We start from the raw sequence: 10,505 nt of genomic DNA, 5'->3' as shown, positions 1-10,505 counted from the left end.
CGCCCGGCTGATTTTTTGATTTATTGTAGAGATGAGGTCTCGCTGCCCAGGCGGGTCTTGAACCCGCAGGCTCAGGCAATCCACTCACCTCAGCCTCCCAAAGGCGTGGGATTACAGGCTGAGCCGCCGAGCCCGGCTTTGTTTTGTTTCTTTTTTGAGTCAGAGTCTTACTCTGTCACCCACTCTGGAGTGTAGTGGCATAATCATGGCTCACCGCAGCTCTGACCTGGGCTCAGGTGATCCTTCTGCCTCAGCCTCCTGGGTATCTGGGATTACAGGTGCTCACCACCATGCCAGCTAATTTTTATATTTTTTATGGAGATGAGGTCTTGCTGTGTTGCCTAGGCTAGTCTTGAACCCCTGGGCTCAAGCAGTCCTCCCATCTCGGCTCTCAAAGTGCTAGGATTGCAGGTATGAGCCACTGTGCCTGGCTATATTTGTTGAATAGTGACTTCGTTACATTGGGGCACATAGAGGTTTAGGCCCTCAGAATCATCTAGAGCTGCCTAGATCTTTCTGGAGTAGATCCTGGTATTTGAGTAGGACTTCAGAAAGGGTTTCGATGAGCTTGACCCCATTTGCCTGTGGGCATGCCAAGACCCTGCAAGGGGACTGAATGTGACCTGTCTGCCTCTTAGCAGATTAATGGAGGAGCCCGGCCTCAAGCGGTTCCCCAACTCCCAGTCCAGTGCTCGGTCCACCGGAGCTGCCCTCCTTTTAGAGCCTTTCCCAGCTTATCTCAGAGACCCCTTCAATTGCTGCTGCCCACCTCCTTGCTGACTCATGAGATGAATAAGCCCAGGTTCTCAGGGTAGCCTTGGTAACCCTTTTCCCTCTCCTGACAGGGATCAGGCTGGGCGCCCTAAGTGCCCGCTGGACCCCTACTTCATCATGCCTGACAAGTGCAAGTGCGTGGACTCGCAGACCCTCAAGCTGCAGGAGCTGCCTGATGCAGTGCCCCATGGCGAGATGCCCAGACACATGCAGCTCTATTGTGACAGGTGAGCCGGCAGGGCTGGGCCGTGGGGTCCATGAGGTTAGGTGGCCTTATGTGTTGGGTGGATGGATGGTCTGGGTGTGTTGGGGGGTCGGTTGTGTGTGGACTAGAGGAGAGGTGGCCGGCTGGAGCAACTGTCTCCTGGTGCTGCCATGGCTCCTCTCTCGTTATCTTGCAGTCTACAGGGGCATGGCAGCTCTTATTTTGCAGATGAGGAAATGTAACCTGGAGAGGTTAAATGACTTTGTGAGAGGAGGAACCAGGCTTTGTGTCTGCGTCTCTTGCTTCTGCAAACCTGTGTTCTCCCTTTTGGCATCTCCAGCCCCCCGAGGACTGAGAGACCTAGGGCGGTTGAGCAGGATGATGAGTAGCTGGGAAAACCTCGTCCCAGCTGGGCGGCTGCGGGAGCTGCCACCCCCCCCCCCCGGCTTTCTGTAGATGCTACTTCTCAGGGGTCATTAGAAAGGGGAAGAGACTACTGGGCCTGGGCACCTGTCCTGTAACCTGGGAGGAAGGTTTGTAGGTCTTTGAGCTTGGGCTTGCGTAGCTTGAAATTGCATGCAGATGTTCTGTGCATGTATTTTTTCTGAGTGGCTCCATAACTTTCATTAGCTTTATCTGTGGGAGAAGAGTGTGTAGGTGTCAGGCTCTTGCCATCTTGAGCAAGTTGCATGAGCTTGTCAAGCCTCAGTTTTGTCATCAGTAAAATGGGGATAAGGACAGTCCTCAGTCGCTCATCGGACTCCTTGAAAATGCATGTGAAGTGTTTGGCATGATTCCTTAATACACATTAAGTACTTGGTGTATATTATTTTTTAAGTGGTCTGTGATCCTGAAAGCTTAAGAAGGTAAGTCTGGGAAGAGAGAGTTGGGGCTGGGCACAGTGGCTCACGCCTGTAATCTCAGCGCTTTGAGAGGCTGAGGCAGGAGGACTGCTTGAACCCAGGAGTTCAAGACCTCGTCTCTACATGTGGTTTGGTGGCATGCGTCTGTAGTCCCAGTTACTCAGCAGGCTGAGGGGGGAGGATCACCTGAGCCTAGGAAGTCAAGACTGGTGATTTTGTGCCACTGCATTCCAGCCTAGGCAATACAGTGAGGCTCCAACTTAAAAAAAAATAAGAGAGTTGGAGGCTCAGAACATTTGACAGTGACAGTGGTGGTTGTCCTTTATAAACGTGTGACTGATTCTTGCTGATGTATAAAGTGTTTTGTGTCTGCTGCCTCACTTGATTTCACAACAGCTGAGGCAATTCAGAGCACTTAACCATCCCTCCAAGGACAGAGAGGTGCAGTGACTTCTTTGAGGTCACACTGTTACTGAGTGTCCCCTTCATGACGCACTGGCTCTGACTGGGGTACTTGGACACTTGTGTTTCAACATCTTATTTTTATTTTATTTTTTTGAGTCAGAGTCTCTCTCTGTTGTTCAGACTGGAGTACAGTGGCACGCTCATGGCCACTGCAGCCTCGACCTGCTGGGCTCAGGCAGTCCTTCCACCTCAGCCTTCCAAGTAGCTGGAAGTACATGCTACCACGCCCTGCTAATTTTTTAATTTATTATAGAGACATGGTCTCGCCAAGTTGCCCAGGCTGGTCTTGAACTCCTGGGCTCAGGAAATCCTCTTGCCTCCATCTCCCAAAGTGCTGGGATTACATGTGTGAGCCACCACGCCCTGCTTCAACATCTTATTTTTAAGAGGAAATGAAAGCCCAGAGGCAAATGATTTGGCTGAGCTCAGAGGCCATGGGGAGTGGCCCTGTGAGGAGGTAGGGCATGAGGAGGAAGTTTTATCTTGAGCTGGCTGCGGAGTGCCACCCTCCGAGTCTGACAGTGGATAAAATAGAGATGGGGCTTCTAAGCAGCTCAAATGGGCTGGCACTGAGCTTCCCCTCCCCGCATCCCGCCACATGACACATACACTCTTGGATTCAGCGAGAGGGTCAGGCCACCACCTGCCTTCCTGTTGGCTGCTGCGTTGGCAACACTGTCCTCCACACAGCCGAGTCATCTCGCTGAGCCTGGAGTGGGGAGTGGCGAGGGCAGAGGGCTGGTTCGTGGGCCCTGGGTTTAGAGCCACTTGGTATGGTGCCTACGGGGGAATGCCGAAGTGGCCCATGAGTGTGGGGGGTGACTAGAATCAGGGACATGCTATTCCACTGAGAATCTAACGTTCTCTGCTCTGTCCCCTGCCTTTGTGTCAGGTACCTGTGTGATAAGGTAGTCCCTGGGAACAGGGTCACCATCATGGGCATCTACTCCATCAAGAAGTTTGGCCTGACCTTCAGCAAGGGCCGTGACAGAGTGGGTGTGGGCATCCGCAGCTCCTACATCCGTGTCCTGGGCATCCAGGTGGACACGGATGGCTCTGGTGAGTTGACTTTGATGTCCTGCTCTCCTCTGCCAAAGGCTGTGCTTTGCACACCTCTGCTAACAGTCAGCTCTTTACCTCATGAGGTAGCTCGGGACATCCTTGCATTACTCATGCCGTTAAGTTGTTCTTTTTTTTTTTGAGTTGGAGTCTCACTCTGTCACCCAGACTGGAGTGCAGTGGCCGCTCCCAGCCACTGCAGCCTCAACCTGCTGGGCTCCAGTGATCCTTCTGCCTCAGTCTTCCTTGTAGCTGGAATTACAGGTGCGCGCTACCACACCTGGCTAATTTTTTGATTTATTGTAGAGATGAGGTCTCACCAAGTTCCCCGGGTGGGTCTCAAACTCGCGGACTCAGGCAATCCACTCGCCTTGGCCTCTCAAAGTGCTGGGATTACAGGCTGAGCCACTGAGCCCAGCCAGATTGTTCATTTTTGTGTTAAGCAGAAAGATGTTGCCCTGCCAGTCCTAGCTGTGGCCCTGGGCTGGGGGTATTTGCCTACAAATGGGATCAAGGCTGCAGGACTCAGGTCAGCTCAGTGGGGAAATAGTGAGTGTCCTGTTTCTGTGTCTCTGTGACAGGAGATGTGAGATAAGTGAAATGTATAGTCCCAGACAGGCAGGTGCTGAGGGTCCAGTTGGAGAAATACAACAGGCATGAAATAGCTAGGGACAGCTTGGATGAGCTGGTGTCAGAAGCTGAGTCCTGTGATTCCAAACAGTTTCTAAACAAGGTCAAAGAAGGAGAAGTTGGGACTGGACCTGGGAAAAGCTTCTTGGAGAGGGGAGTCTGAGCTAGGCTGTGAAGGGTGACAGGCCTGGAGGGTCTTCCAGTTGGGAAGGAAGGCCAGGAGTGGTGAAGACCTCGGTTTGGCTGGGGTCTGAGTGACTGGAGGACCAAGTGGGAGCCTGGGAGTTGGGTGACTGGGGCCATGTAAGGGACCTTGAATGCCTGATATGGAGCTTGTACTCACACCTAAGGGCAGTAGGAGCCACTCTCAGGGTCTTCAGGCTTGTTCCAGACTTCCGGTTGCAGTGAACTGATGGGGGTGGGTTCCCCGGGGCTCAGTCCATAGTCCACTGTTTACACCAACAGCCCAACTAGTTCCAGCTTTCCAGGCATCTGTGTGCGGGTAGCTGGTACATTTCCATCTGCAGCCTGGGCTTCTTGTGCTTCAGACTTCCCTATCCATCTGGGACTTGATGTGTCCGTGTGAATGTTTGAGAGGCATCTCGACCCTAACATGGCCAAGACTGAGCCCTTTCCCCAGCCTCCAACTGGCTCCCCTGTGTCTTTTCATCACTCTCCTTTGTGTTGCTCAGGCAAACACCCCAAGTCGTCCCTGGTGCCTTTTTCTCTCACCCCCACATCTAACCAGTTGGCAAGTCTGGCCGGCTCTACCTCCAAAATGTGTCCAGGATCTTCTGCTTCTTGTCCTCCCTGCCCTGCTGTGAGCCCCGTTCTTAGGCTATCCCCTGGATTACTGCTAGTCCTCCTCACTGGCCTCGGAGTCTACCCTGCCCCTGCCTTCTCTGTTCTGCGGCAGCCAGAGTGAGTGCTGTCATGTCCAGAGACACCAGGTCACCCCTTGGGCTGAAATGGCCCTCCACCTCTCAGTGAGAGGGCGGACTTCCCAGTGGTTCCCAAGTGCCTATACCATCCGGCCCCCTCATTCCTCAGACCCACTCCCCTCTTCCCCTCACTCACTAGACCCAGGAACCCATCAGGCCCACTCTTGCGGGCTTGGGGGCTGTGGGGAAGAACCGGGGTCCCGGATGAGTTTGCTGTCCTGGCCCTGGGGGCCCTGCCCTCTGGGAGCTCCCCAGGCTGGGGCCAGGCTGGGGGCCGGAGGAGGCGCCCCTCACACTCGCTCACACATCAGCTCTGCCCACCCAGGCCGCAGCTTTGCCGGGGCCGTGAGCCCGCAGGAGGAGGAGGAGTTCCGTCGCCTGGCTGCCCTCCCCAACATCTACGATCTCATATCCAAAAGCATCGCCCCTTCCATCTTCGGGAGCACAGACATGAAGAAGGCCATCGCCTGCCTGCTCTTTGGGGGCTCCCGAAAGAGGTGGGACTCTGGGCTCCCTGGGTCTGGGGAGGGGCTGGTGGCGGGGCCCACAGTGGGTTGGCTGCTGAGTGACCGGGAGTGAGTGCTCTTGTTTCCTGGGCCCTCAGCCTGCCTCCTTCCAGGCACCTGGCCAGCCCCAGGCTTGCTGTCAGCTGGTGGGGCCAATCTGTGCACCTCTCCCATGCCCGGCCCTACCTACTTGGGTGGTCTGGGGACCTGGCAAGTGCAGTGGGGAGCAGTGGGCTTGACTCGGCAGGGCACTGGGGTTACAACTCTGTTTCGCTGCTTATTTACTCTGTGACCTCCTCTGTCAACCCGAGTTTCCACATGAGTGAAGCAGGTGGAAGACTGACCCTTGAAGGAAGTATATCACATGTCCTTTTGAAACTATAAAATAATAGATGCATAGGAAAATAACAGCGCTAATATTACAGCTGCTGTTACCCGGTTCTTACTGTGCTCTAGGCATTCCTTAAAAATGCTTTATGTAATCCCAGTCTGACACCTTGCAGGAATCCATGAGAAAGTTGCTGTGGTACCCGTTGTCTAGACAAGGAAACCGAGGCAGAGAGAGCTTAAGGGGCTTGTCCCTGGCGCATGTGGGGGCCAGGAGCCTGTCCTCGTTCTGCTGCACTGCACCGTCCTCAGGCAACTTCTTGTCCTTTTCTTTCTATCCGGGAGGAGCATTTCTCAGATGCTGGATGTGCCTGAGCATGACCCTGAGTGCCCCTCGTGGTACCCTCCCCTCCCTTCCCTGGGAGGTACGTTGTCCTCCATCGTTAGGCAAGGCAGCTGCAGAGCGGGACATGAACCGGGTCTCAGGCCACAGGCCATACCTTCCCCCTGCTCTGAGGCTTGCCAGCCCTCAGGTGGATTCTCACCTTGTCCACCTACCCACCCTCCCCCAGGCTCCCCGACGGACTCACTCGCCGAGGAGACATCAACCTGCTGATGCTGGGTGACCCTGGAACAGCCAAGTCCCAGCTTCTGAAGTTCGTGGAGAAGTGTTCTCCCATTGGGGTGAGTAGCCTCGGACAACCTTCTCTTTGCCCTGGTTGTCCCCACAGGGAGGAAGGCTGCAGGGAAGGGCTCCTGGGTCCCCAGGACACCTGTGGTGAGCTGGCTCACCCAGAATCTCTTCCTCATTTCTTTTGGCTGCGGTAAGGATGGCAGAGGAGGTGACAGGAGGAAAGAAATCAACAGGCATATGTATGTTTGGAGTGGGTGAGAGAGCACTGGACTGAGAGTCAAGATGAAGTCTGGGTCTCGGCCTGGCCAGTAACTGACAGTGGAATGAGAGCAAGTTGCCTAATCTTCCTGAGTGTCGTTTATCCATTTGTTCAATAATGACCTCAGTAACAATAATCGCCAAAACCAAGGGCCAGGCACTGCTTGAAGCGCTTTGTACATACGTATAAGCACTCATTTAAGCCTCACTTCAAGGCTGCGGTAGGTACTATTATCCCCATTTTATGGGTAGGGAAACTGAGGTATAGATTGGTTAAGTGTCTTGCCCAAGGTTCCACTGCTGGTATTTAAACCCAAGTGTCTGATGAGCTGGGTTCTCTGCTGCATTGCTAAGTGGGTCTGGGGCATCAGGGCCAGAGAGGGTCTGACTGCTATGGTTAGTAGGGTAGGGTTTTCCCAGGGCTAGGCGGTGGTCTTTGGATAGATAGAAAACGTGCCAAGTCTTCTACACTGGCACTATCCAGGAGAACTGTCACATGAACTGCAAATGCGGGCCTTGTGTATCATTTTATTTTATTCTTATTTTATTTGAGTTGGGAGTCTCACTCTGTTGCCCAGGCTGGAGTGCAGTGGCACAATCCCATGTACCATGACCTCGAGCTGTTGAGCTCAGGCAATCCTTCTGCCTCAGCCTTCCAAGTAGCTGCAACTGCAAGCATGTACCATCATACCTGGTTAGTTATGTTTTTTTGTTTGTTTGGAGTTTGGAGTTTCAAGTTTCACTCCGTCACCCAGGCTGGAGTGCAGTGGCATGCTCACAGCCACCACAGCCTCGACCTGCTGGGCTCTGTTGATCTTTTCACCTCAGCCTTCCAAGTAGCTGGAACTACAGGCATGCTACTCCCGGCTAATTTTTTGATTTATTGTAGAGACGAGGTCTCCCAAAGTTGCCCAGGCTGGTCTCAAACCCCTGGGCTCAAGGCAGTACTCTTTCCTCGGCCTCCCAAAGTGCTGGGATTACAGACTTGAGCTACCGTGCCTGGCCTGATTAGTTTTTTGATTTATTGTAGAGACAAGGTCTCATCAAGAGTTACCCACGCTGGTCTTGAGTCCCAGGGCTCAGGTAATCCTTGCACCTCTGCCCTCTCCAAAGTGCTAGAATTACAGGCGTGAGCCACCATGCCCAGTGTGTGTCATTTTAAACTGCCTAGTAGCCATATTAAAAAAGTAAAAAATAGGTCAGGTATACTAGCTCACACTTGTAATTCTGGCACTTTGGGAGGCTGAGGTGAGAGGATTGCCTGAGCCCAGGAGTTTGAGACCAGCTTAGGCAACATGGCATGCCCTCGTCTCGACAGTAAATAAAAACATTAGCCAGGCATGGTGGTGTCCACTTGTCATTCCAGCTATTTGGAAGGCTGAGGTGGAAGGATTGCCTGAGCCCAACAGGTAAAGGCTGCAGTAGCCATGATGGTGCTACTGCACTCCAGTCTGGATAGCAGAATGAGGTACGACTCAAAAAAGAAGTAAAAAGTGGGTGAAATTAATTTTCATAATATATTGTTTGTCATTGTATTTAAAATATAATCTCTGCATGTAGTTGTATTTTAATGTAAATGGTTATTAATGAGACACTTGACATTCTTGTTAGCACTGAGTCTTTAATATTCGTGTTTTATACTTAAGGGCATCTCATTTGGAACTTGCCCCATTTCAAGGGCTCAGTGACAGCAAGCACATGGCACCCAAGTATATACAAAGATGACAAGAGACTCATGGTGGGACCTTTTTCTGGCAGTCAGAAGTTCCCATTCTAGCTCTGAGGCCAGTTCATGGTATATCACTCTTCTTCGCTGGGCCTCAGTTTCTCATCTCTGAGCTGATCCCCGCAGGGCTGCATCACAGGGCTGTGGGGAGACCCAGGTGAGCCATGGGTTTGATGGCCTCTGGGGAGAGTATCTAGGCCACACTGAGGCCCAGGGCTGCCTCCCCTTCCGGAGGGAGAAGCACTGCATTGGAGCCTTGAGTTCTGTTCTTGCTCTGCAGCCAGCTTTGAGGTGTGGCCTGAGAGGCAAGTCACAACCCTTGGGGACCCCTCGACTTAACCCGGGTCAAAATGTACAACTGCATTGGTCCCTGACACGCAAACCCCTGTTCCTCCCCCAGGTGTACACCTCTGGGAAAGGCAGCAGTGCGGCTGGCCTCACAGCCTCGGTGATGAGGGACCCCTCATCCCGGAACTTCATCATGGAGGGTGGAGCCATGGTCCTGGCTGATGGTGGGGTTGTCTGTATTGACGAGTTTGACAAGGTGAGTCTGACAGCGTGGGTGGCAGCTGAAAAGTGGGTGGTGCCTATAGTTGTGGGACTGGGGTGTGTGACCTCCTGTGCTCAGTCAACAAAAACCATCTGACTTGGGAGACTTGTATTCAATCCTGGGCCTGTCACTGGGTAACTGGGAAGTTACTTAACCCCTCCGAGCCTCAGTTTCCATGTTGGGAGAGTGGAGGAATGCCAAGGCCACACAATTGTCACCATGATTAGAGGTGACATACTTGCTGCCATTGGCTAGGCATGCATCTAGTACTTACTTGTGCATGGTGGCTACTGCTAACTTTGTTTTTGCTCCCTGCACCTAGGGGTGTCTGTTAACATTTCTCTCTTCCACTTAGATGCGAGAAGACGACCGCGTGGCAATCCATGAGGCCATGGAGCAGCAAACCATCTCGATTGCCAAGGTGAGTGGCTCTACCTAGAGAGCCCTCCCTGCCCTGGCCTAGCCCTCCTCAGGCTGCTATGATTGGCTGGGGCTGAGTCCTGCTTGTCCAGGCTTAGAATTGTGTGCACTTGTGTATGTGTGAGAGGCTTGTCCCAGGGCTCTTGGTCACCTCCTTCCCTGACTCCTCTGTCCCCTCTCAGGCTGGAATCACCACCACTCTGAACTCACGCTGCTCTGTCCTGGCTGCTGCCAACTCGGTGTTCGGCCGCTGGGATGAGACGAAGGGTGAGGACAACATCGACTTCATGCCCACCATCCTGTCTCGCTTTGACATGATCTTCATTGTCAAGGATGAGCACAATGAAGAGAGGGATGTGGTGAGTCCAGGGGCAGGGCTGGTGGCCACAGGCCTGTGGGAGGGTGAACAAGGGCCTTGGCATTAAGTGGGAGCCCATGAAGTGACAGTATGTGGATTGCAGAGCACTCAGGTCTCTTGGTTGTGGGTGACATGCTGTGGTTTGAGCTAAGTCACTCAAGCCCCTTATGAAGCAGGGTTTACATTGGGTTATGACTGGAGAACTCCTGCTTAGTAAATTTCTGAAAGAAAATAGCTTGGCTTATAGAATGACAAGTCCAGAGGCTTGTGGGGACCTGCATTCTCTAGTGGCTCTCGTTGACTCTGCCTTGCTGCGGTTCTGTTCTGGGCAGTTGCTCCTTTTGTGGCAAAGACAGAAGAGTCTGTCTCACCCAACTTTTAGCTTGACAGCACCCAAGGACAGAGGAGGCCTCCTCTTTTCCAGGATTCCTAGCAAAGGCCCAGCATGGATTCATTGGTTTGGACAGATCAAAGTTCATCCTTGAGGCAGATAACCCCAAGTGTGGGTGGCCAGGCTGAATCTTGCCTGGGCCTCCTGTGGCCTGCGGCAAGAGAAGCCAGAGAATTCATTCTCATGAAAGGGACCCCATGTATCCTGAGAAGTGGTGGCGGTGCTGAGCAAGCAGGGGGTACCTGCTTGAGCTCTGAGCCCTTTTTGGCTCTGTGATGCCCAGACCCAGTTGACTCGTTTTTCTTTTCTTTTCTTTTTTTTTTTTTTTGAGTTGGAGTCTCACTCTGTCACCCAGACTGGAGTGCAGTGGCCGCTCCCGGCCACCGCATCCTCGACCC

General features: G+C 53.0%; 1 protein-coding gene across 1 annotated transcript in view; it reads left to right on the top strand.

Moving 5' to 3' along the window:
- The window catches only part of MCM5 (minichromosome maintenance complex component 5), a 20,179-nt gene that overhangs the window by 2,649 nt on the left and 7,025 nt on the right, over window positions 1-10,505 (top strand). The window contains exons 2-8 of the mRNA XM_008050675.1: window positions 846-1,001; window positions 3,200-3,366; window positions 5,263-5,434; window positions 6,343-6,454; window positions 8,789-8,932; window positions 9,294-9,359; window positions 9,541-9,717. Coding sequence (XP_008048866.1) covers window positions 846-1,001; window positions 3,200-3,366; window positions 5,263-5,434; window positions 6,343-6,454; window positions 8,789-8,932; window positions 9,294-9,359; window positions 9,541-9,717 — 994 coding nt within the window. The remainder of the gene's footprint in view (window positions 1-845; window positions 1,002-3,199; window positions 3,367-5,262; window positions 5,435-6,342; window positions 6,455-8,788; window positions 8,933-9,293; window positions 9,360-9,540; window positions 9,718-10,505) is intronic.

Source organism: Carlito syrichta, unplaced genomic scaffold (assembly GCF_000164805.1).
Source record: "Carlito syrichta isolate Samal-C Ts95f unplaced genomic scaffold, Tarsius_syrichta-2.0.1 Scaffold153578, whole genome shotgun sequence".
Classification (NCBI taxonomy): domain Eukaryota; kingdom Metazoa; phylum Chordata; class Mammalia; order Primates; family Tarsiidae; genus Carlito; species Carlito syrichta.
The sequence above is the reverse complement of the archived record's forward strand: the minus strand, read 5'-3'. Positions and strand labels throughout refer to the sequence as shown.